The sequence below is a fragment of the Acipenser ruthenus genome, chromosome 5 (assembly GCF_902713425.1).
Source record: "Acipenser ruthenus chromosome 5, fAciRut3.2 maternal haplotype, whole genome shotgun sequence".
Taxonomy (NCBI): domain Eukaryota; kingdom Metazoa; phylum Chordata; class Actinopteri; order Acipenseriformes; family Acipenseridae; genus Acipenser; species Acipenser ruthenus.
The window spans coordinates 2,126,277-2,151,765 of NC_081193.1; the positions used below are offsets into that span (position 1 = coordinate 2,126,277).

Sequence of the window (25,489 nt, forward strand, 5' to 3'; positions counted from 1 at the left end):
GCTAAAAGCACCATCAAGAAGACCGGTGTTTGCACTTATGACCAGTTTATTGCCGATGAACATATGGCCAATATTTTGTCTCACGTCATAGCTGAGTAAAACAAACAGATCGTGCAATGTTAGCGAGAGAGCCGAAGCGGAGCCACTTGGACAGCTATGCAAACGCACTTGTATAATATCACTAGAGCCGCACTTGCTCTCTGGGTATATAAAGCGAATCAGTTATCTGGTCCGCATGCACACCTCACTTCCATTTGGAGATATTTCATTAACTCAGAGCCGTCTTAACGCTGGCCACAGCACTTAGCGTCCTTTCAACAGTCACCAGGTGAGCGCAATATAGTTCACATTATTTAACCCTTTACTGTGTAAATTGTGCTTTATTGCATGCTGGTAACGTAAGAGGCGTTTAAACACTGCTAGCTTCTTTCTTCCTTTCTTTCTTTCTTTCTGAAACGTTTGTTACATGTCATAACCCTCCATGCTACAAGAATCCTTGCACGTTTCCTTTGGATTCTCTTTTGCATTCTTCCGTGATGTACTTATCATGCAAGTATGTGTTATTGTCTTTTAACAATACAATTGTCTCTGTTATCTCCCACCCTGATTTGAAAATTCTTAACGCGCGTGCTGTAAAGAACAAAACTCCAAAACAAAACCCTGCCGACAGATGCAAGATGCGTCATTTTGTGGTCAAATAAAGGATCTAACTACCAAGGATATAAGATGACATAATGGGAGGGTTAAAATTAAAATTCCATTAAAGAAAATAATAATCTGATATGAATTTTTACATTTCATATTAACCACAGAGCATGCAATCTTACTAGTAGTTTTATAAACATGTTTCATGCAGTAGTATAATATTTAAAAGCACGCTTCCCGTTCTCCGAGGAAATCCCCAGTCTGTACTTCCAGTCTGTCTGCTAAGATTAGCCTATTGCTGCACTCTAAGGAAGATAATTATCGGTCCCCAAAGAAAACAAAAAGGTGGGCTGTTGTCTTTAATCCACTTTAATTTGAGTACCTTTAACAGAACACTGACTACTCGAAAGACAATGCTATCATTGAACGTTAATGCTTATCCATGATGACATTTGTAACAAAGGGAAGGGACTGTTAAATCAGTGATGGGTTTAGACTAATTGTTAACTTGGAGTTAACATAACAACAAGTATATACAGTGGATATTGCTGTTTAAACGAGTGTGTTATTTATATGCTTAGCATTAACATGTTCACCTGAATACTTTTAAATGCATTACTAGTACCGGTACGGTGTAATCAGTTTCAAAAGTTATATTACAGTTGTGTTCTGTTGCATGTGTTTTTTTGGGGTTTTTTTTGGTTTTTTTTTTTTTCTTGTGACAGTTCATCACTGAGTCGGTAGGGCTCGCCAGAGCATTATAAATGGATGTTTCACTCGTCGCTGCAACCCCTGTTTTCAGTAAACACTGAATTATAACACACTTTATTTGTAATTAGTGTTAAGGAATTTCTCTTTTTATATGAATCTTGACCCATTTAAGCATAAGGCTGTAATTACACAACCGCTACCTATATAATGAATTTCAAGCATGTCACAATCGCCAGTAGCCCCATACATTGGAAGTGCTTACATAGAATAAACCATGCATGACTCGAGCATGTACTGTAACACACGCATGAAATTCACCGTTACAAATAAACTAATAGTTTAACAAATAAAAGCTTTTCCTCTGGGCATAGCCACAGCGATAATCTCATTGTGACATGTTTAATCAGCGGGGAAGGAAAATGAATAAAAGAACATGTTTTGCCTCGGGGCGAAAAAAAGGTTTGATTTTTAAACTGGCTACAAATGGCTGGCAAGGCAGCGATACCCCTCGGGCGATCTCTAAACCTATTACACACGTTTTACTGGGGGGGGGGGGGGGGGGGGGTAAACCAAGAAAGACTTTAAAAAATCAATAAATACATACCCGTGTGTTTATTTATATACATTTATTTTATTATTAACATGATCACTTTCAAATTATATTGGAGCCCGAAGAGACGTTGTGCTTGTCAATTTCAGCACTTCTCACAAGCACCTCAAGTAAAATGAGGTTACCTCTATCTAATCCTACTGTGTGCCTTAGGCATCGTAACATTCTGAATTTCAGCGATTAAACTCAACAAATCCTTGCCATTATTATAAGCCTTTCACTAGCTTTCCTTTTTTTTCGAAAAATGTAATATTATTAAATCTAATGTATAAACGGCTAATCTTAATTTATTTTTAGAAAAGAATAATTGCTTTGACAAATTAACAAGGGTATCAGATATAAAAACATGAACGAGTTGTATAGTTCAATTTGAGTCACACGTTTATTTTTTATTTTTTTTTATTTATTTTTTTTTTTAATCGGCTTTATAATAACCGTACAATTAGACAAATAAAGTGTATGCTAGATTCGCATTTAATATGATACCAGAACAGTACTGAAAAATAAATACATATGTTCATTGCATTCCAAATGTAACCCCGTGTAATTGAAATAATCTTCATGTTGCCACGGTTGGTGTATAGTGAACACTGATACAATAAATACTGCAGCTTAGCCTACCTTATGAACGTTTTGGCACAGCTGAAAGTATTGGATTATAGGTAGCGCTATGCTCATTATATTTATATTGTCTACATTTTCTAGACCCATTAGACCTGTATCTAATTCTCTATTTCTCTTGGACCTTTCTTAGACATCCTTAATAGCAGATCTTGGTTGCTTCCCCCGTTCTTATCGCTATACCCAGCCAAACTGCCAGTGACTGACACAATAAAGCGTACAACAGTGACTGTGTACTGTAAGCTTCACCAATATGCTTTGTTTGCATGGAATGGATGAAAACAATTGTTCACACCTTTTGCACCACTGAAACAATACACTTGAAATGATTGTATCACACTTACAAATGCACATGCACATGCACATACACAAACACATAGACATACGTATACACATACATACACACACATACGCACGCATACACACACAGGCACACACAGACATACACACATGCAAACACACACATACATAGATATACAAACACATACACACACAGACACACACACAAACATATACACACAAACACAAACACACAAACATATATACAAACAGACGCACACACAGACACACTGACACACGAACGCGAGCGCGCGCACACACACACACACACACACACACACACAAGCAGTTGTCTAACTAAATAAAACTAGCATCGATGCTGAGAAATGATTCCCGAAAATAATTTGTCACTGAGTGTTTTTTTTTGTTTTTTTTCTTGGGGGGGGGGGGGGGTCCTCTTTCTTTGCATGGTTATTTTGCTATTTATGGGTTTTATTTTTCAAGATATTACGTAGTCAAATTCCTCGGTACAATGTATAATTCACTAGGCAAATTAATTGTGAGTCTATATGCACTTTGGTTAATGCTAAATATGTATGATTTTTTAATTATATATTTTATTATTATTATTATTATTATTATTATTATTATTATTATTATTATTATTATTATTTTCAGACAGCTTCGCAACAACATCTCCTGCCAGTTCTGGTGTAGGCTATCTTTATTGATCGTTCATTCATCATACAGACTTCGTGGAAAGAGGAAAAGGAATTAATCTTGCACGAGACGCTTTATTTACCGTCCGTCTCCCTCGCTGTTTCCCACGTTTCACTCAACATGGACATATTTTAAAATGTGTGAGGCAACAAAGGACCGGTGAAGCCTATATTTAGACATGGGGGGGGTGGGGGGAATCTCCATTTCCGCAGCAGTGAAAAGTCAACCGTCCTGTGTTTGAGCTACCTGTAAAAGTAAACAGGTAAGCACGAGTACAGGGCTCTTCAAGTGAAGTACAGCCACTTACCAGGCTGTGCACATTTACTTCTTCTGTTCAACCCCCTTGTTCAATTGTTCAAATACACCCCCAATAAACACACACACACCACCATCACAGCCATCATCTCTAACACCAAACGCTTTCCTCGGCAGGGATTAAGATTTAGTAAAAGGTCCCTTACTGACTGCAGAGCCCGCCTGAACTTTCTTTAGCTCTTCGATTTTTCAGGTTGGAGCGCCATACGGTTTGCGACTCCTTGACAAAATGTATTTAGTGTTGTTGCACAATACAACCACCAGACGAGGTGGCATTTTGATATCTACCTAAATTAGCCATTTTATAATGATGGGATAACAGCCGCAAACAAGTACAGCACATGAAAGCCTGTAAAAAATAATACAGCAGTCTAGTCTATATCTTAACAGGGCCAAAAGATGTAAAGTTTAGGAAAAAAATGGTTTCTTTGTGAATCCTAATTAGAGACGTCATTTATTTTGCAAGACGTACCTTTGTAAGTGGTTCTCGCTTAGTAACTATTCGAATGTTGAAGGTCAGGCGGTTCGATCACACAAGCTGCAGTTCCACTGTACTCTTTCTCTGTGCTTTTGAATGGACCATTGTCACCCTGCATAGACAGCAGCAGTGATTAATTCTCGAGGAAACCTCAGATTCGCCTCGGAAAATATTTACCTATCAGGTGGTCTATGGAAGTAGTTGAAATGAACAGGCTCATCAAAGGCAAAAAAAATAATATTCTGTATTCACATCCAGCAAAGGTTCGTTTAAATGCAGTACAAATAATAATAATAATAATAATAATAATAATAATAATAATAATAATAATAATAATATACTGGTTTATTATTGATGCAAATATCATTCAAAGGTACAATACATATTTGGACATATTTGAAAAATAATGTCCAGCCAGTTTACTTTACGATAAAAGGAAACATAACGCTACCGTTTTTATAATTGGGCATAAACTGAAAACAAAAATTCAACATACAGAAAGGAATAGCTTTTAAAAAAAAAAATCAGTATTTAGTTTAAATAATAATAATAATAATAATAATAATAATAATAATAATAATAATAATAATAATAATAATAATTAGTTACGTTGTATGAATGGTTGTATTATTATGTTTGTTTTTTTTGTTTGTTTTTTTCCTAAACAGAAAGCTAATAGCAGGAGCATGTGTTAATACCGAAACAACAGCACGATTTTAGTTACATTTAAAGCAAAGTGTTTTACCCTCAAACAAGCCTCCTGTTGTGTTTGATCGAGTTAGTTTGAACACGCCACTCTGCGTAATGCTATATTACATGTATCTGTGGATCTATCTACGCGGATCGACACAGGTGCGAAGAAGTTAGTAAAACATTACATTATCAGCTTCTATTTATTTATTAGTTTTGTGAACTGCATTGCCCATTCAGACTAGGCTAAAGTGTTTTGACACAATCCTTATCGCTGTGGGGAGAGTGAGGAGATGGAGGAGTGTCCTTAATATTGTGCAAGGATTCAGAAATGAATGAAGAGATAGTCCATTGAAAGCAGTTGAATGCCATGACAACTCGGAACAACCTCAGATTTATTCCAAACAGTTAGAACACATTGTACGGGGGCGTCAATCATCTATTATTTCGCCCCTGAAATAAATGCAAAAACTGGGCTTGGACAAAGGCTTCCAACAGGAGCCGGACATTTGTCTACATTTCGCCCATTGTCCGCAGCTTAGCAATCGGTTTGTATTTGTGTTTGCCCGGGTCCGACCACCCAGGATGCGCCGAGGACTTACTAAAAACCTGCAACATTGTCACCCAAATCACATACTAGATAGGAGGCAGGGAAGCACAGAGAAAGGGAGAGACAGAAAGAGGGAGAGAGGAATAAACTGATCAACAATAATAAATAGCTTTCTCACTAGATAGGAGGCAGGGAAGCACAGAGAAAGGGAGAGACAGAAAGAGGGAGAGAGGAATAAACTGATCAACAATAATAAATAGCTTTCTCACAGGTATCCCACAGACATAGCAAATAAAAGAGCGGGGAAGAGAAATAAACAGATATAAACTGTGTATTAGACCGGGAGCTGAAACTTGAACACAAAATAACAGGGAAAAAAAGAATATATATTTTAAAAACATGTTTTACAGTAATAATTGGTTTATGATGTAGATTCCGATCCGGGTGAAAAATTGTTCAGTTGGACTTCATGCAGGAAACTTCTCTTCCCTGTGCAAAACCCCATTCAATTTAGACGATTCGCCGATGTAGCTTTTCCATTTCCAATAGTGAAAATAGTTACAATTTAAAATGTGGGTCATTCCATCTGGCAATTTGACATTCTACGGAACAGGAAATAGGCCTGTAGTCGAGCGACACTGGGCTATTTGACACATAAATGAACGGGTCCAAAGAGAAAAGAGGATGTTTTGTCAACGACTTAACAATAAACTCCTAGGATGTTACGCGTTTTTCGTTCATTGCAGAGTATGCTAGCGCCTTAACATGACATGTTCTAGAGGTGTATACATAGATATTGTATTTGTTTACGTATTGATTGAAACGTCTACGCGGGTAAGACTGAACGTATTATACAACCTTAACAATCGGATTATATATAGCTGATGCACAAAGTATACTAATATAACACACACACACACACACACACACTACTATTATATTGTACTACTATTTAGATTGTATAAGTAAAACTAGTAAAATAATGCATTGTATAATGAAATATTTGTATTCGAGCCTGCTCTTTCAAGCATTAGGTTTACAGTCAGCAACCACCTTTCTTTACTAATAGAGCTTCGTTCCTTTTGAAACAACACGCAAGTCGATGACTTATGTTTCATTTATACCCCTTGTCCTTAAGCCGAAACCAAAATATAGACCTAAAAGGTTTACATAAATTGGTCTCTTGCCATTTTTAACAATAGCATTTCATTTAGGCGAGCATCAATGATTGAAACAAACAGACTTGAAAACGCTTTCAGACCACAGTTTAGCCCCAGCTGCCAACAGGCAATTTTCCAGCTTATTGCTTTATTATTTTTTACATCTGTGGAGAGTATTAACGCAAACGCTTTTCAGGAGCAATTTGTTATAACGCGCTTTCGAGTATGCAGAGCATAAAGCTACTTGGAGCTCCTTTGTATGTAAATAGGGTGTAGAAAAGGCCCTCCCCGTCTTTGTAATTAATTGACACGTTATACCACTCATCATGCTCTGAAGCACCAATGGTAGAGGCTCGGATCTCCCCAAAACCCACAATTTCACATCTGCAAACACTGTCTTCATCCACTTGACTCCCAAGACCCGCCCACACGTGGCAAACCTTTTGCGTTTTTAATGCTTTTTCACTGCAGGTTCATGTGTTGAGACCAACCTTATATGGACTGATCAGTCCACTAATGGCTTATTTCCTCCTCGCGCCCGTCAGTAGCACAGTGTCCACGAGCCAGATTTGGTACACTTCAGGCACTTTGGCACTCTTCCTGGACTTACAGAACTCACTGCATTACTTTAAAAGCCAATGGTTACCAACCGTACTGTATTGATTTGCTTCAACTGTAGCTAAATCTCGCACAGCATTTACTGGTCCCTTTTTATTCTACACTGATTCTGTTTTGTGTGTTTTGAAACAGCGGATTGCCAAACTGGTGCTGCAACTTTCCTGCATAAATTTAGCTAGAATATGTCGTTGACCAACACAAAGACGGGCTTTTCTGTGAAGGACATCTTGGACCTCCCTGACACCAATGATGAGGACGGCTCTGTTACAGAAGGAGCAGAGGAAGATACAGAGGGGTCTGAAGCAACGAAAACGAGTGGAGTTCTGGGGCAGAGCCCCTCAGAAAACGTGCAAACCCTTCCTTTAAAGAACCCATTTTACGATAATAGTGATAATCCTTACACAAGATGGCTTGCCACTACAGAGAGCATTCAATATTCATGTAAGTACCGTTACAGCTTTCACAAAATAGAGCTGATTTCCTTTTTAATCGGCAGGGCATGTTTTATTAAAGCTGTGATTGTTATTTGTTATATATATATATATATATATATATATATATATATATATATATATATACATACACACACACACACACACAATATTTGGCTTTTCGTTCACTGTAATTCCTAATCCTAATATACGTTAACAAGACAATGTGTCTTATTATTATCATTATTATTATTATTATTATTATTATTATTATTATTATTATTATTATTATTATTATTATTGTTATTATTATTATTATTATTATTTTGGAAGGGATATGTTCTTGGTTTCTCATCCTTCGCCCCTTACATATATATATATATATATATTTGTTTTTACTTCTGAAGAACCCAGCAATATTTAAGTCTCATTTAAGTTGTACACGGGTTAAAGAAATTATATATATATATATATATATATATATATATATATAATTTCTTTAACCCGTGTACAACTTAAATGAGACTTAAATATTGCTGGGTTCTTCAGAAGTAAAAACAAATCTAATTTAAATTATGCCCACTTTATCTAGGGAAAACAAATGTCTAAATTGTATCTATTAGCAACGAATTTAATGTGTACATTTAAATAACAAATGGCAATACTGTATCTCATTCTTTATAAACCAATCCACGTATTTTACGAAGAAAGGGTTCATTAAAGTTGTGCCAATGCCCGCAAGATATTCTGATGGGAACACTGTGTACTGCACTGTGCTCTTCATAAATGCAATGTTATATGTTGTATTGTGCTATCTTTAAAGACCCACCTTTGTGGAAATTGTATTTAATCAATTTACTGCGTCGATGTAAAATAGTGACGTTGTTACTATATTTGTATAGTAATTCGCATGTGTTTTTTGTGTTTCTGTTTTCCTACAATTCTTCACACAGTGCATGGTTTATCATCAAACTCCCAACCACAGGACTCGTCTGCCAAATCCCCAGAACCTTCTGCAGACGAATCGCAAGACAATGACAAGGAAACTTCAAGCAACGGCAGTGACTCTGGGAAGAAGAGAAAGCGAAGAGTGCTGTTTTCGAAAGCTCAGACCTACGAATTGGAACGGCGATTCAGACAACAGCGGTATCTTTCAGCACCCGAAAGAGAACACCTTGCTAGTTTGATCCGTCTAACGCCGACTCAGGTGAAAATCTGGTTCCAGAACCACCGATACAAGATGAAGCGGGCCCGAGCAGAGAAAGGTATGGAGGTGAGCCATCTCCCTTCCCCGCGACGGGTGGCAGTGCCCGTCTTAGTCAGGGATGGTAAACCGTGCCATACGCTCAAAGCGCAGGACTTGGCGGCCACTTTCCAGGCTGGAATCCCATTTACTGCATATAGCGCCCAGGCTCTCCAGCATATGCAATATAACGCCCAGTACAGCTCCAGCACTCCCCAGTTCCCCACGGCACATCATTTGGTGCAAACTCAACAGTGGACTTGGTGAACCATATAAAAAGACTGATGCGCTGTGTATTTTAGGGACGCTTTAAAGTAAAGAAAACGACTTTTGCATTTTGCAGCTTGATCCATACGACCATTTTATTTTGGTGGTGTTTCGTGCGCCATGTTTACAGAGTTTTCGCCATGAAAACCGCGTCCTGCCTCCTAATTGGAAAACTTCAATGCTCTTGTGATTTTTTTGTACAGTATGATTGTGTGTTGTAGAATATGTTCATTTTATTTTATTTTTTGCCAATCGTGTATAAAACACGTACAGAAACCACTTTTAAATTATAGAGAGTTTTGTCTTGCTCATTTTATATGGTACTTAAAGAAAATAATATTTATGGCCATGTATAAAATCCTGGCAACTTTTAGTTTCTTATATTATTTTATCCTGATTTTTGTAAATAGTTTGTCGTAATTGTTGCCAAGCAGATCACTTTCAGGGCGTTTCATTTGATGTAGATATTTCCCAAAAGAAAACTGTGGAAAAGTGTCAGTTTCAGTTTAACATTTTAGAGCTAATTGTCAGAATAATCGCATAAACGCGCGCTGAGGGGGGCGGAGGGGGGGGGGGGGGGTGTTCCGATTTTATAAGAATTTTAATAAAAATGCTGTGTTTCAGAAACTACGTTTTGGTTGGGTCTATTGACTGCAGTCTTAAAGAAATAATGAATTGTCTTTGAAATAACAAAAAGGCAAAACTATTGTCTTTCTTTAAATGAACATTTATTTAAAACAATATTTATTTATTTATTTATTTATTTATTTATTTATTTTCATGTTGGTGCTTGATTGTTTTAAAATGTATTTCTATTTGGCTAGGCTATACATAATAATGTCAATTATTATGTACAGCGAGGTATTTGTGTCACGCACAGTGTAAGATGCCTCTGCGATCGGCATTTTCGTATTATTTTTATGTGTGGCTACTTAAGAGCTTAGCTGGATAAAGTCACTTGTGAAAATATAAATAAACCCCACTCAATGTAAGAGGGCTTCTTCAGCCGAGGAGCTTTTGATTCCAATACAATCTTAATGGCTTCCACTTTGAAGGTCTTGATTTGTAAATCCAAGACGTTTCACTCATGTGTGTTTCTAGTAGCAGGAACACATAGAAATTTGATTTTAAGATGTAACCAATTAGGCATTCTACAGATCATCAAATCGATGACAGCAAAATATAAAATGCAACACGATGGCTACCCATATGAGTCGGTTATTCATCAACGGGAAAGAATATGTGTAGCATCAAATCAGCCTTTTGTATGCACATCCGCTCGCGACAGAGTTGTTTACGTTTAATTATATCGTGTTAGTATTTTATTTGGTTCCAGCCAATCTATAAATAAAGATTATATACAACCTGGCACTATATACAATGTACTCAGATTTCTAGAAAGAAATGGTATGAAACTGCACTAGATCAACACGATTATTGCAGTTAACCTAAATCCATACAAGGATCGGTTCACGTATAAGAACACCAGCAAACACGATATGGATAGCTAGCAAACTTATTGCTGACTATCAGATGTGTTTAATATCTACAGCAAACATGGTTATCTTTAACACAATCTTTAGTCTGCCCCAGCAGAGGAATCCTGCTAAAACAGGTATTAGCTGCCATAGTCAGTATCACTGAGCAGACTGGTAAATTGAGGAACATTGCTAATTATTTACAAACCGCTGCCATTGTCAGTATCACTGAGCAGACTGGTAAATTGAGGAACATTGCTAATTATTTACAAACCGCTGCCATTGTCAGTATCACTGAGCAGACTGATAAATTGAGAAGCATTGCGAATTATTTACAAGCCGCTGTCTCCAGAGGCCTCTGGGTTTGGTTCGTTGCGGAACAGCCATTCCTTTTCAACATATTACAGACGAACGGGGCGTTTTAAAGACTGCGTACATTCATATAGTTCCTCAGATATGTATATGTATTCATTTTATAACAACATGAATACAAGTTCAAACTTTAAAACCTGATCGTCTGTTATAAATCATACATGCGTTAAAATATTGTGTAGAACTTTCCGAGGTATTCGATTACCAAAGAGTGTATTTAAATAACACATTGATCCGAAACAATATTTATATCTTAGACAACATTTCTTTATATAAAAACGTAACATATGGATGTATATGCATAGTTGTGTGTTATCATAGTTCATATTGTACTGTTAATAAAAGTATCTTAATTGTTAGATATAGATAGATAGATAGATAGATAGATAGATAGATAGATAGATAGATAGATAGATAGATAGACAGACTTTACCGGTTTTTTGTATCTATTGCGAGTGAAATTATTGGAATGCTCTAATGTGTGTGTGTAAAACGCTTGGACATGATACATCTTTGCTGCAATATTTTTTATACGGTATTAATAATGCATTTCATCTTGCTTCATATAAAAAATGAACGAATTGCAGCATTGGACAGTTTTATTTCCTTGCATTTGAATGGGGGCGACTGACACTGTTGCAGTGGGACCATTTAAAATCTCTTTAAGTCAATAAAACATGTTGATTCCTGTGTGTCCCTAACCTCTTTAGCCTTATATTTCACACGATGACGGGGCAGTTTTGTGAAGTCTATCTTTGCACAATATACAGTAGACAAGACAAAAACAGCACAATGGATGGAGGCCGGTAGTTAAGGATGTTGGAGGCGTGCATATTAAGGAGGTATAGAGTGAGAGAGGGAGACTGTCAGAGTTTCTTGTTGCTATTCAGTTCTTTTATTTGGGGCAGTGCATCCCGAGTCAGGGAGAAGTATCCTTGGGTTTTGTTGTGCCTGTCAGTTGGTGCCATTGTGATCCTCGTTGTACATGGTGTATTCCATATGGACAGCTGGGCTAGGGAGGGGGAAAAGGAACCCTCACAAAACCCAAATTGTGCCTGGCTTTCAAAAACAGCATTGTTGTCTCTCAAAGAAAGACGAATTAAAAATCCGTGCTGTATCTATTCTAAAAAAACCTCTTCATTCAGCGATAACAGGGGCTCCTTCTTTCCGTGATATAGCTATAGTAACAACAGTTCTCTCATGTCTCTTAACAGAAGGATTGTATTGATGTCTTGGCTATTTCCACACAATCTGCTTCCAGAAAGCTGCACACTATTGCAGAGTTTACTTTAATACTATTTCATTTTTACATACTTTGCATTTTGCACCGCATTCGTAAGCGCTCTTTACACACTGGTTTATTATGTTCATTTTACAGTGAGTTTGATTAAAATAATCATTTTTGCTTAAATGTGTAACTACATGTTTTCAAAAAACTCACGGAAAATTCATACAGTATTAATATTATAAATAATACGGTATAGGGGCCTATAGTAGAAGATAATTAATTAACTGTCATAGCGGAATATGTAGGTACAGTTCTGGCAGAATTAAGTTACATTTACTATCATTCTACAATTTTTGACAGTTTTTTTAAATGTAGTTAAATGGTGCACATTTTTTATTTAAGCCAACGTTTGTATAGTAAATGTATTATTATTATTATTATTATTATTATTATTATTATTATTATTATTATTATTATTATTATTATTATAAATGATGATTTAAAATTCATATTGAATCATAAGCCATCATTTGATTTTTTTTCGATCCATCAGCTAAACAACCCATATTTTCAAATAGCAGGGTTCTCTTCGATATATAATGCAGAAACAGAATCGTGTACTGCAGTCAAGATCGCTTAGACTCACTTTATTAAATTACTGTTTGTGTTGTTTTTCGATAAGTACATTTAACAGCGTAACAGAGTAACCTATTTTGTACCCATATTTACCATAAGGCTCAGTTCAGACGCAAAGTGGATTTGTCATTCTTGAATAAGCCAGTCCAATATTTGCAGAGCATGGCAATTCCCTGTCCTGTTCATCAGCTCAAATCCCCTGGAAATCACTTAGATGCATAACACAACTCAATCATCCAGTCGTGATGCAGGGTTGTTTCCGTTTCATTTAAGGCTTGGTGTATATATTCAGGTGAAAATAAATAGCTTAAAGTATGTTCTTGAACTCTTCGAGTGGTGTTGTGCATTCGATTCTGTAAAGTAGAATATTTCAGGAAATATGCACTTGTGACTTGTAAGAGCTTCGAAATAGTGAACCTCTGCACCTCTATATCCTTTATCTGGTTTATCTCCAAATAAACTAAATCGCTAAACTATAATAAGCTGGCCTTTCATTTAAAGGAAGCAATCTAGTTTTATTACCGTCTAGAAGATCCAGATAAGATTCACGTCCGCTTTGGCACTGTTAGGCTTTGGCGGACTAGCCAATCGACGCTTTACTACGCCTTTCAGCCACAAGGTGGAAGCAGAGCGCTTTGAATTACTCTCCCATAACCATTGTATCTGTCCGGAAGATAGATGGATTAATTTCCTAAAGAAAAACACCAGCGGGGTTGTTGAATGTCAATGGATTGCTTTTGTGTTTTTGTTTTTGTTTCCTTATATCTTAGCTTAGAGAAAGCCCTTCGCATTTCTTTAAAAAGTATAGAATTCTAACTTATACATTAATGTCTTTAACGCTTCTTTCTTCTTCAATGGAATCGTTTTACAAGCAACCGAGAAGGGTGGGTTAACAAGTAATAGTGTATATCACAATCTGGCTTAAAACCCAGCTCAATATATCCAATTGGTAAAACAATCACTTTTGTAGTGTGTTAATTGTAAAAAAAAAAAAAAAAAAAACAGTAAAAAAAAAAAAAAAAAAAAAAAGCATAACTAAATTATAAATATTGAAAATAAAAATCGTAGATTAAATATAATTTTGTGTTGCCACATAAGGTAAGTGAATCATGCAAACTTTTTTTTTTTTTAACTACCCCCATTTAACCAACAGACTTGTGTTTCAATTAGGTTTGTTTTGTGTGTGTGTGTGTGTGTGTGTGTGTGTGTGTGTGTGTGTGTGTATATAGATGGATAGATAGATAGATAGATAGATAGATAGATAGATAGATAGATAGATAGATAGATAGATAGATAGACATTGTTGCTGTTGCTATCATTCATATATTGATTATGTTTTTCTTTTAAAATATCAAAGCGCTTAATTAGCTTAAATATATGTAATCCATATTGAGATGTCTTAATGGATTATGTTTCACCAGATTTCTCCATGGAGTCGGGAAGCACCCCATGAGAGATGCGAAACGGGGTTGATTCTGGTCAACTTTAGTTGGACATTCAAACTGAATCCATTCTGCTCGTGAATAATCCACGGAGTGGCGCAATTGCACTACACAAGACCGCAAATACACCCACCATTTTAAGGACATATAGTTCACATATCATTACGATAATATTAAACCTTATCTTAAATCTTAAATCAGTTTCAGCGGTTTATAATCCCTTGTGTTAAACATCGAATTCACTCAAAAACAGCAAAAATTTTGTTTGAAAAAATGCATTGAATGAAAACTGTTCTGGTTATGTAAGGATAGGCTACTTTTAAATGTAGGATTTTAGAAAACTATGACAAACATAATCTCATTGTGTTCACTGTTCAACCAAATACTTTAGACAAATATTTATGCAACAGATTTGAAATACATCTTGGTGTTACCAAAATAAAGATTACAATTGAAAGCATATAGAAACAAAAAAAGATTGTTGGTCAGTTTGTAAACATTGTGCAGGGCTACATTATATATTATAACATGTGTTTCAGGAGAACTCGTTTCTTATCAAGCGTTAATGCTCTCGGATAGTTTGCAGAAATACACGGTATTTACAATTGTACAGTATGTACCATTTCCAACGGGAATATTCAGCCGTATTTGAGTATGCAAACTTCAGCGTTTAAATTACTAAAACGGAATATATATATATATATATATATATATATATATATATATATATATATATATATATATATATATATATATATATATAACTGAACAAACTATTTCCTCAGTTTCAAACCGTTCTCGGAGAACTCATCACAAAGCTCAGGCCTACAGCTTCACGAGGAAGACAGGTGGCGCCCTGGCATCACAAAGCCAGTGAAGTATGACGTTTTAGCTTGATATTCTTTACCAGATACCGTTTTACTTTGTTTCATTGTCATATAACTTTAAGACCTTCATAAACAGTATGGATTTGTCTGAAAGTAGAACTCAGTAGAAAAATATACACAAAAAGCATACACCTGTGATACATGTATGGGCCAAAAAGTAACCAAAGCATAGAGTATGCATTTTGTCGTTTGAACTTAAAGGCCTAAGTAAATAAATAGCCTTTTGTGTCATGCAAATAGTTTAAGGTTTAACACTTTTTTGTCGTTTCTTATAGCACGCAATAGTTAACTATCCACTGAATGTAACTGATTTGAAGAACATGGATTATTCTATTTGGAAAATATGTGTGAAGTAAAAGTGAATTTAAAAGTAAAAATGATACAACCACAGGGGAATCTTTCAATAAATAGCTTATTTAGGAAATGCTGCACGAAGATACAACCAAAACAAGTTTTTTTATTAGGTCAAATTTGGCAATGCCTTACACATTTTTGTTTGTGGAAAAGCATCATGTTTTTGTGTTGTATTGGTTATTTAAAAACTCCCGTGGCCGAAAATTTCTGTGGGTGCCAGTTTATTGGGCTTGGTTGAATATAGCAATAAAGCATGGTTTTCAAAAGTATGTTTTCAATACTGTATTTTCTAAAACCCAATTTAAAAAATCACTTGTCCTTTTTGCAAACTAAACGATTAATATTAGTCACCACTCTGAATGGTGAGCAGAGTACGGTGTGGAAAAGTTTTACACAATTTAGCTTCAGATCCCAGTTTCTAGACCACTAACATTCTCCAATAACTGAGGTGCGACCCCTGGCAGCTGTCCAACGTGAACCATGGCTGTGGTGATGGAGAGGGAATGGCCGGACAGCTAGGCAAGATGAGCTCTGTATTCAAGCTGCAGATTGTTAGCCTGACTTGCTATTTATAGTCATTCAGAATTACTCTCGAGATCATCCCATTAATGGTGAATGCAAGGTGTTCTTCTCTATCTCTATGTTTGTATACAGTACAAAGGCTAGGAAGCTGATACCACAGATCCAGCCCACACCTCAGATGCTCCGTGTGCCGTCAGCCTCCAGAGAAGTGGGCTGCATCAATACAACCCACGCCTTGAAGGGTGTTAATGCGCTTCGAAAATGGCTCACTGTAGATATGGAAGTGTGATTTTCCTGACTGGAATGAAATGAGATCTGAACCGTTGGTTGTACTCTTTTAACCATATGGGATTAAAATGCCAGCAGCCAATCAGGGTGCAGGAAATTCCTATTTTAGTTTTTACATCCCAACATACACAATGTGAATCCTACAGAAACCTGCCTGTACAGATAGAAGTGTTCTCAGTTTCTTCTGATGTAATCAGTAAAAGAGATTTCTGTGGCTGATGTATTTCTAAATGAACTTTATCACTTTGGAGAAGCAGAAGGCATATCAGTAAAATTAATAAAGGAGTCACAAAACTCAATGGGACTCTTCATAAATATGTAATAATCAATTTTAGTAATATATTTATATACTGATATGTACATTTTCTGTAGATGTTGTTATAGTATTCATTCAAATCAAATATATTGGATATCATCCTAAAAATCTGGAACATATTCTATAATCTTTACGAAAGTATGTTACCCTCAAAAAAGTATATAATATTATTATTATTTGTTTATTTAGCAGACGCCTTTATCCAAGGCGACTTACAGAGACTAGGGTGTGTGAACTATGCATCAGCTGCAGAGTCACTTACAATTACGTCTCACCCGAAAGATGGAGCACAAGGAGGTTAAGTGACTTGCTCAGGATCACACAATGAGTCAGTGGCTGAGGTGGGATTTGAACCGGGGACCTCCTGGTTACAAGCCCTTTTCTTTAATCACTGGACCACACAGCCTCCCAATATTTAATTTTTTTTCTTAACCTTATCCATTATTATTATTATTATTATTATTATTATTATTATTATTATTATTATTATTATTATTATTATTATTATTATTATTATTATTATTATTATTATTATGCTGTCAAGCCAATCACCTCATTTCCCCCACCGGACCTAAACAAGGGCTGTTCCCAAGCTGCCCGGGAGGCTGGGGTTCCCCTGCAATGTCTCCTGTAGACTTGTCCAGGGCACCTGACCAATGGGAGTCAGTGAGATGAGAACTATCACCACAGGAGTCCTCCCTCAAGCCCAATGGGGACTGTGAAGGGGTGTACATTACCAAGGAGACTCAGAAACCAAAGTCCTGAAAATGATGTAGAGGCCTGCGCTGGCGTCGAGGTCTTGGTTGCCTAGGTGACCCAGGGCTCCCTGCGTCTGCAGGTGGTGGTCTGTCGGGTCCAGGTGGAGGGGTACTCCCTGGGACTGAAGTGTGATGGAGGAGGACTGTCAGGCAAGGGGGAGGCAGGTGCTGCACAGGGTCCCATCCCCTGTAGGGGTGAGATGATCACGATGGAGCACCACCAGCCATCTTCTGGGAAGTAGCTGGATCCTGTAGACAACCTCCCCCTGTGCACTCTAAGACTTGGCAAGGTCCTAGCCAGTGGCTCTCCAGTGGGGCAGTGGCCCCGCTTCTGTTTGGGGCTGTACGCCCAGACCAGCTCTGCAGCTGTGACGTGAGCTCCCCATGCCCTGGTATCGTAATTCCTTTTCTGCCGGCAGCCGCAGCCTGCAACTGATTCCTGGCAAAGCTGTGGGCCACCTCCAGGTGGTCCTGCAATAACCTGGCATATTATGGTCCAAGTGGTTCAGCAGAGGGGTACTGTGGCCGGCTGAACACTATCTCGGCAGGGTGGGAAGTTCCCAGTCCAACATCAAGAGCACAGGGGTGCAGGAGGTGGAGTCCTGTACCATGGAGTGGCAAGCCAGGAGGACCAGGGGCAGTTGGGCGTCCCAGTTGCATTGGTGAGTGGCTGTGTGATGGCCAACTGGATGGCGAACATGCAGTTGAAACACTCAACCAGGTCATCGCCCTGCGGGTGAAGGGGGTCATCCGCGTCTTGTGTATGCCCAGCCACTGGCACATCTCCACGAACACCATGGATTCGAAGTTCCACCCTTGGTCACTGTGGAGCTCCTGGGGGACCCCGAATTGGCATAGTCTCTACTTCCTGGTCGGGCAGCTCACAGGAATCAGGCCACTTTGTAAAGTAGTCGAGGGCAACCAGGACAAATCAGTTCCCCTTGAGTGAATGGGAGAACGGGCCTAAGATGTCGTCCCCAACCCTCTCCATGGGGCCGCTGACAGGAAACTGCTGGAGGTGGGCGTGTGACTGATCCATGGCGTAGTGGCAGGCGGTGAAGGTTGGTTAGTGGCACAAATAGCAAACCCTGGACATGGAACTTCAGTTAAAAGCGCACTTTTATTTAATAAAACAAATGAAAAACAGGAACAAACAAAAGGGTTAAACAAAAACCCTACAAGCTCTTCAAATAAGTCCAAGCTTTCTTTCTTTTTTTCTTTCTTTCTTTCTTTCTGTTCAGACTGGGCAACCGACCTTCACTGAACTATCTCCTACACACCCTCACCAAACAAACACTCCTTTGTTCCCTTTTATAGCATGTGGCCAGAGGCTTGATTGATTCCATCAGTCATCCATTCACCACCTGGCCATATTCCACATTTTCCCATTCAAACTTCAATCACTCAATTAAGCAACCAATCAAGCAATCAAACAATAGTCCTCCACGTCTGCCCCATCCCCAGTAGAACCCCTGTCGATCCTGGCACAGGGTTTTAGTGACCCTGAAGTGCCCGGTGCTGAGGTGTGCCTTCAGCACGTCTTCCTGCATTTTCTGAGGGACCACCACCTGCCACCTCACCTCCCCTGTTGCTGGCTCCTTCCATTGGCATTTGCAGAAACCCAGTGCAAATGTTAAGTCCAAGAAATCCAGGCAGAGGATGCTGGGGTCATGCACCGCAGCTACCCACACAGGGTGGCACACCGTCCGGCTGCCTATCTGGATCACCATGGTCTTCTTACCTGCATTGGCCCAAGCTCCCCGGTGACTGTGCCGTACCATCATCAGATCTAGTTGGACCCACCCCGGGATCATGTCGGGTCATCCTCCCTACGACAAAGTTCTTCTGTAATCCGTTTCACTAATCTACAATAACAGTACTGTACATGCTCTTATATACAGATATGTACCTTTGCTCAATACCTGTATTAGCATTCCCTTGATTAAAGTAACACCCTTTATCAGTTACATATTCATCTAATACCAGTAGGACAGAGTGGACAATGAAGTTGCTGCTAATATTTAGGAAAGGCAGCAGTGTGGAGTAGTGGTTAGGGTTCTGGACTCTTGACCGGAGGGTTGTGGGTTCAATCCCCAGTGGGGGACACTGCTGTTGTAACCTTGAGCAAGGTACTTTACCTAGATTGCTCCAGTAAAAACCCAACTGTATAAATGGGTAATTGTATGTAAAATAATGTGATATCTGTATAATGTGAAACAATGTATAATGTTATATCCTGTAACAATTGTAAGTCGCCCTGGATAAGGGCATCTGCTAAGAAATAAAGGCATTTTGTTTATATGTCTAAAAAGCAGTAGCGTACACCATTTACATCTGTAAGATTCACACCATAGATAAGATAATACCATAAATGCTGATGTTACTATTGATGCTTTCAATGCATTAGTATAATAAAAAGTCTGCTATCATTTAGACTCGTACATATTCATGATTTAAATGTAGATACACTCCCACTCCACTTTCTAGCTAGCTGTGACATGTGTACAAAGTTCCTCACTTCAAAATCATATTATTTATGTTATTCCTGTTCTTCTTTAGTTTTAGCACATTGCATGCTTAAAAATGTCTGTTGAAAGTTTCAGATACTTGGCACCCCTTCATATCCACAGATCCATGGTTTTATTGCGTAGTGTACAATATACAGCACTATTATCAGCCGTTTAAGTTAGTGATGAGCTGGACAAAAGTGTCTGACACGAAATCAAATTAGCAGTATAAATTCAACTCTATATATGCCAACCTTAAACAGTAAAACAAAAAAGGATGATGATACTGTATCAGTTCATGCTTAGTTCAGAATATCTCCAATGGTCTTGCTGTAGTCTCATCAGGACTTACAAAAGGGTCCAGGTTACATCAGTTTATGTATTGCCTTGCATTTTAAATATTTGCATCTCCTGAATTATTGTTAAATAAAATCCAGAAGAAAAATAATTGTAGCACAATGAAAGGGAGAACAGTGATAATGTTCTAAGCTAAGAATTAAGAATTGAAGAATTTGCTGCCTAGGATTGTATTAGCATCTTCTGATCATTACAAATCAGCCATTGGATTATATTGATTGTATATTGACTGCCAATCATGTGTGTTCTCTCAAGGGTCAGCATGCTTCTCTGTCCCTGATATTAGGAAAGTGTTGTAACCATTTTAACACTAACCCAAACCCATTTCTCATTGCACACAGATAATTGAACACATTAGTATAAAAGGGATCTAAGTCATGCTATTACAGTTTTAAGAAAATGAAATACAATGACCCCTGAAAAAAACTGTACCAATTTTACCATTCATTTGAATCATTACATTGTGGTCTTTAAAGTAATTGTAGCTAACCAAATAATTCCATATATCTTGGGCATTTTGGACTTCCGGTAGCTACATAGGTTTCAAATGTGTAGTTTGAAAAGAAGCACTTGTTATAGCCCACTTGTGCTGTGTTTTCATTTTAAACCGTGATATCTGGTGCTACTTTTGGTTAAAGGAAGCTCTCAGTTTGTATGCCTTGTTCTCAGGATATCTGTTTGCACTTACGCCTTCTGGGTCAATTCACCACAGCAGTGTCTTCTGGGTCAAACCAGGTTATTTGTGACATTTTGAAGGGGCGGAAACAAAGCGTTAACATGCGAAAAGGCAGGCGAAGACAGCCAGGGCAGAAAAAAAAATTAAATAAAAAATCTGTGTTGTACTACTGTTTTGTCTGAATATCAGTGAATGCTGTACAACTACTACTAGTAATAATAAAAAAAAAAAGTTTATTATTATTATTATTATTATTATTATTATTATTATTATTATTATTATTATTATTATTATTATTATCTGCTTTTATTTTTATTGTGTAAAATACATGCACGCACAAGCACACACACACGCACATGCACACGCACACGCACATTTGGCAATTACCTCGTTTCCACGACGTGTTGCATTGTTCTGTCACTGTTATGAAAGCGTGCCACATGGTTTTCATGATTTTTGTAAAAATCCGCACCATGCCCTGGCTTGTGTCAGCACCATGCAATGTCAGCATCCTCATACCCGACTGGCACGGTGCTGCCCAGAGCCCTGTTGTGCACAAGACTGTATAGTAACTGCACAAGAACGAAGAAAAAAAACAAAGAAACTCCGTGCGAGTATTATAAAACTAAAATGCTAAAAAAAAAATAACAAAAACCTGGGGTGAATAGAACATCCAAAAACCAACTTAACACTGTCGCCAGGATCAGTAGCGGTACAATGAGAAGGCGAATGAAATGCTATCCAGTGCCTTAAAAAAAATAAAAATGTGGTAGTTTAATAAATATTATTATTATTATTATTATTATTATTATTATTATTATTATTATTATTATTATTATTATTATTATTTCTTAGGTGGAAAACCCAAAGCAAATTTAAAAACTTCATCTTGATGCTTCTGAGATGACAGTTAGGGTACCATTATAGGTATTACGTAATTTTTGTTATCTACAGGGATTTATACATTTCTAGGGGACCGCTTCACATGCTGACAAGGTATAGCCAAAATAAAATGTGTGCTCCCTTGTGAGAACATAAGAAGAAGAACATAAGAAAGTTTACAAACGAGAGGAGGCCATTTGGCCCATCTTGCTCATTTGGTTGTTAGTAGCTTATTGATCCCAGAATCTCATCAAGCAGCTTCTTGAAGGATCCCAGGGTGTCAGCTTCAACAACATTACTGGGGAGTTGGTTCCATACCTTCCCAATTCTCTGTGTAAAAAAGTGCCTCCTATTTTCTGTTCTGAATGCCCCTTTATCTATCTCCATTTGTGACCCCTGGTCCTTGTTTCTTTTTCAGGTCAAAAAAGTCCCCTGGGTCGACATTGTCTATACCTTTTAGGATTTTGAATGCTTGAATCAGATCTTCTTTGTTCAAGACTGAATAGATTCAATTCTTTTAGCCTGTCTGCATACGACATGCCTTTTAAACCCGGGATAATTCTGGTTGCTCTTCTTTGCACTCTTTCTAGAGCAGCAATATCCTTTTTGTAACAAGGTGACCAGAACTGAACACAATATTCTAGGTGAGGTCTTACTAATGCATTGTAATGTTTTAACATAACTTCCCTTGATTTAAATTCAACACTTCTCACACTATATCCGAGCATCATGTTGGCCTTTTGTATAGCTTATCCACGTTGTCTAGATCAGGGGTGCCCAATCCTGGTCATGGAGGGCAGATGCCCTCCTGTTTTTTGTTCAAACTGTACACTAAATTGATTAATTGGACCAATTAAGCTTCTAATAAGGGCTTGATTGGTCCAATTAAGTAATTTAGGGCACAGTTGTAACAAAAGCCAGGACCAGGATTGAGTCAACATGAACTCCTAGGTCTTTTTTATAGATCCCTTCTTCAATTTCAGTATCTCCCATATGATATTTATAATGCACATTTTTATTGCCTGTGTGCAATACTTTACACTTTTCTCTATTAAATGTCATTTGCCATGTGTCTGCCCAGTTCTGAATGCTGTCTAGATCATTTTGAATGACCTTTGCTGCTGTTTGCCACTCCTCCTATTTTTGTGTCATCTGCAAATTTAACAAGTTTGCTTACTAATACAGAATCTAAATCATTAATGTAGATTAGAAATAGCAGAGGACCTAATACTGATTCCTGTGGTACACCACCGGTTACCTCGCTGAGGTAACTTTTTTTTTGAGGTTTCTCCTCTAATCAGTACTTTCTGTCTTCTGCATGTTAACCACTCCCTAATCCATGTGCATGCATTTCCCTGAATCCCTACTGCGTTCAGTTTGAGAATTAATCTTTTATGCGGGACTTTGTCAAAAGCTTTCTGGAAATCTAAATAAACCATGTCGTATGCTTTGCAATTATCCATTGTCGATGTTGCATCCTCAAAAAAATCAAGCAAGTTAGTTAGACACAATCTCCCTTTCCTAAAACCATGCTGACTGTCTCTCAGGATATTGTTACCATATAGGTAATTTTCCATTTTAGATCTTATTATAGTTTCTATAAGTTTACATATAATAGAAGTCAGGATTATTGGTCTGTAGTTACCTGGTTTGGTTTTGTCTCCCTTTTTGTGGATCGGTATTAAGTTTGCAATTTTCCAGTCTGTCAGTCCAACTCCTGTGTCAAGAGACTGTTGCATGATCTTGATTAGCGGTTTGTAAATAACTTCTTTCATTTCTTTGAGTACTATTGAGAGGATCTCATCCGGCCCAGAGGATTTGTTTATTTTAAGAGCTCCTAGTCCCTTTAACACTTCTGCCTCTGTTATGCTAAAGTTATTTAAAACTGGATAGGAACAGGTCAACATGTGGGCCATGTTGTCCGTGTCCTCCTTTGTAAAAACCTGTGAAAAGTAATCATTTAATATATTTGCTATTTTTTTTTCTTCGTCTATGATTTTGCCATTTGTGTCTCTTAGACATTTAACCTCCTCTTTGAATGTTCTCTTGCTGTTATAATATTGTAAAAACATTTTGGAATTGGTTTTAGCCCCCTTAGCAATATTGATTTCTATCTCTCTCGTGGCCTTTCTAACTTCCTTTTTGACTTGTGTTTGCAGTTCCAAGTACTCTTTCTGTGTGCTGTGTTTTTGGTCCCTTTTAAACGCTTTCTACTGGAGCGACAGCCTTGTTCTTACATGCCGAGAATTTGGGCTTCATATAATGTGTAGGCCTACATGTTGAAGTACTTTACGAGAGTAACCAAATGTTAAAAACTAAAAGTTAATATCTTTAAAGTGGTTCAAACATTCATATGTTCTTTATTAGTATTCTAGTTTTTTACATTTGCTAGCCTTGAGTTTGATCGAAGTTCAATATAATGGAGCACTGTGCCTTTAAGAAATGAATAATTTGAACAGAAGTAGGTGGCATCCCAGAAGACGTGCAAGTATGTCCAAGGATTTACTACAAAGATAAGAAATAAAAGAAAGTATATCTAAAAAGCTTTATCATCACTGAAAGAGACACTGCTCCACACAAACCTCTCCGTGAGTAGAAAAGAGTTTATTGTTTGTACGTATTAAAGCAATAATATATATTGCTTTATTAAACATTTAACTCCAACTGTGGAAAAAAAAGTAGTAAGCTAAAGAAGAAAACTGTCTTGTGCGTGTTTCGTTTAAGGGTGCAACAAACACAACATATATTATGATAATAATAGGAATAATACATATAATAATATTTGACACTAAATTATTAATTTTAAATTATTCAGTGTTGTGTGCAAGTGTTTGATATATGAGGTCAGTGGAGCATCTTGAGGCATGTAGTGTGTTTCTTTTTTGCAAATAGTGTTTTTTTTTGTTTTTTTTTTACTATTTGCTTAATATGCAATGGCTTTCGACAACTTCGAGGTTGAGTATAAAATTCGGTCCTGCGAAATTCTTGTGATGTGATTTATAGCTGGAATTGAGTAGATTTGGTCGGGTGATAGCAAACCACTCCCCCTTCTCAACCCACTTGTAGTCAACAAGTGATAGCTGCTTTCTGAAGGGCAAAAGGGGCTTGTTTTGGTTCCGCTTGGAATTTTTCTTGTGTTTTATTATGCAACTTTTGCGTCCTTGTTCGCTAAGTGCTAGCTTTGATTTGGTCCGGCCCTTTGTCAAATTTTAGAATGATATTATAGAAATGTTCTGATTTTATTTTACAGTAGATGTAACTAGATTGTTCTACATGTCATCCCTTTGTTCTATCTCTGAAGATGTAAATCTAACCATTGTAAACACGTGTTAAATGATTACCTTACGATTCCATCAGAAAGAGATTTGTAACATGCCTTGTAAAAGTTGTGCCAATATGCTACTGCTACCACCAATTGCAACTATGGATAACCCTCTTCACTCATCAA

General features: G+C 37.4%; 1 protein-coding gene across 1 annotated transcript; it reads left to right on the forward strand.

Moving 5' to 3' along the window:
* Positions 1 to 212: 212 nt before the first annotated feature.
* nkx2.2a (NK2 homeobox 2a) lies at positions 213 to 9,893 on the forward strand. The gene is made up of 3 exons (XM_034005443.3): positions 213 to 328; positions 7,530 to 7,838; positions 8,782 to 9,893. The coding sequence occupies exons 2-3, from the start codon at positions 7,580 to 7,582 to the stop codon at positions 9,336 to 9,338; spliced, it is 816 nt and encodes a 271-aa protein (XP_033861334.2). The 5' UTR covers positions 213 to 328; positions 7,530 to 7,579; the 3' UTR covers positions 9,339 to 9,893.
* The last annotated feature ends 15,596 nt before the right edge of the window (positions 9,894 to 25,489 follow it).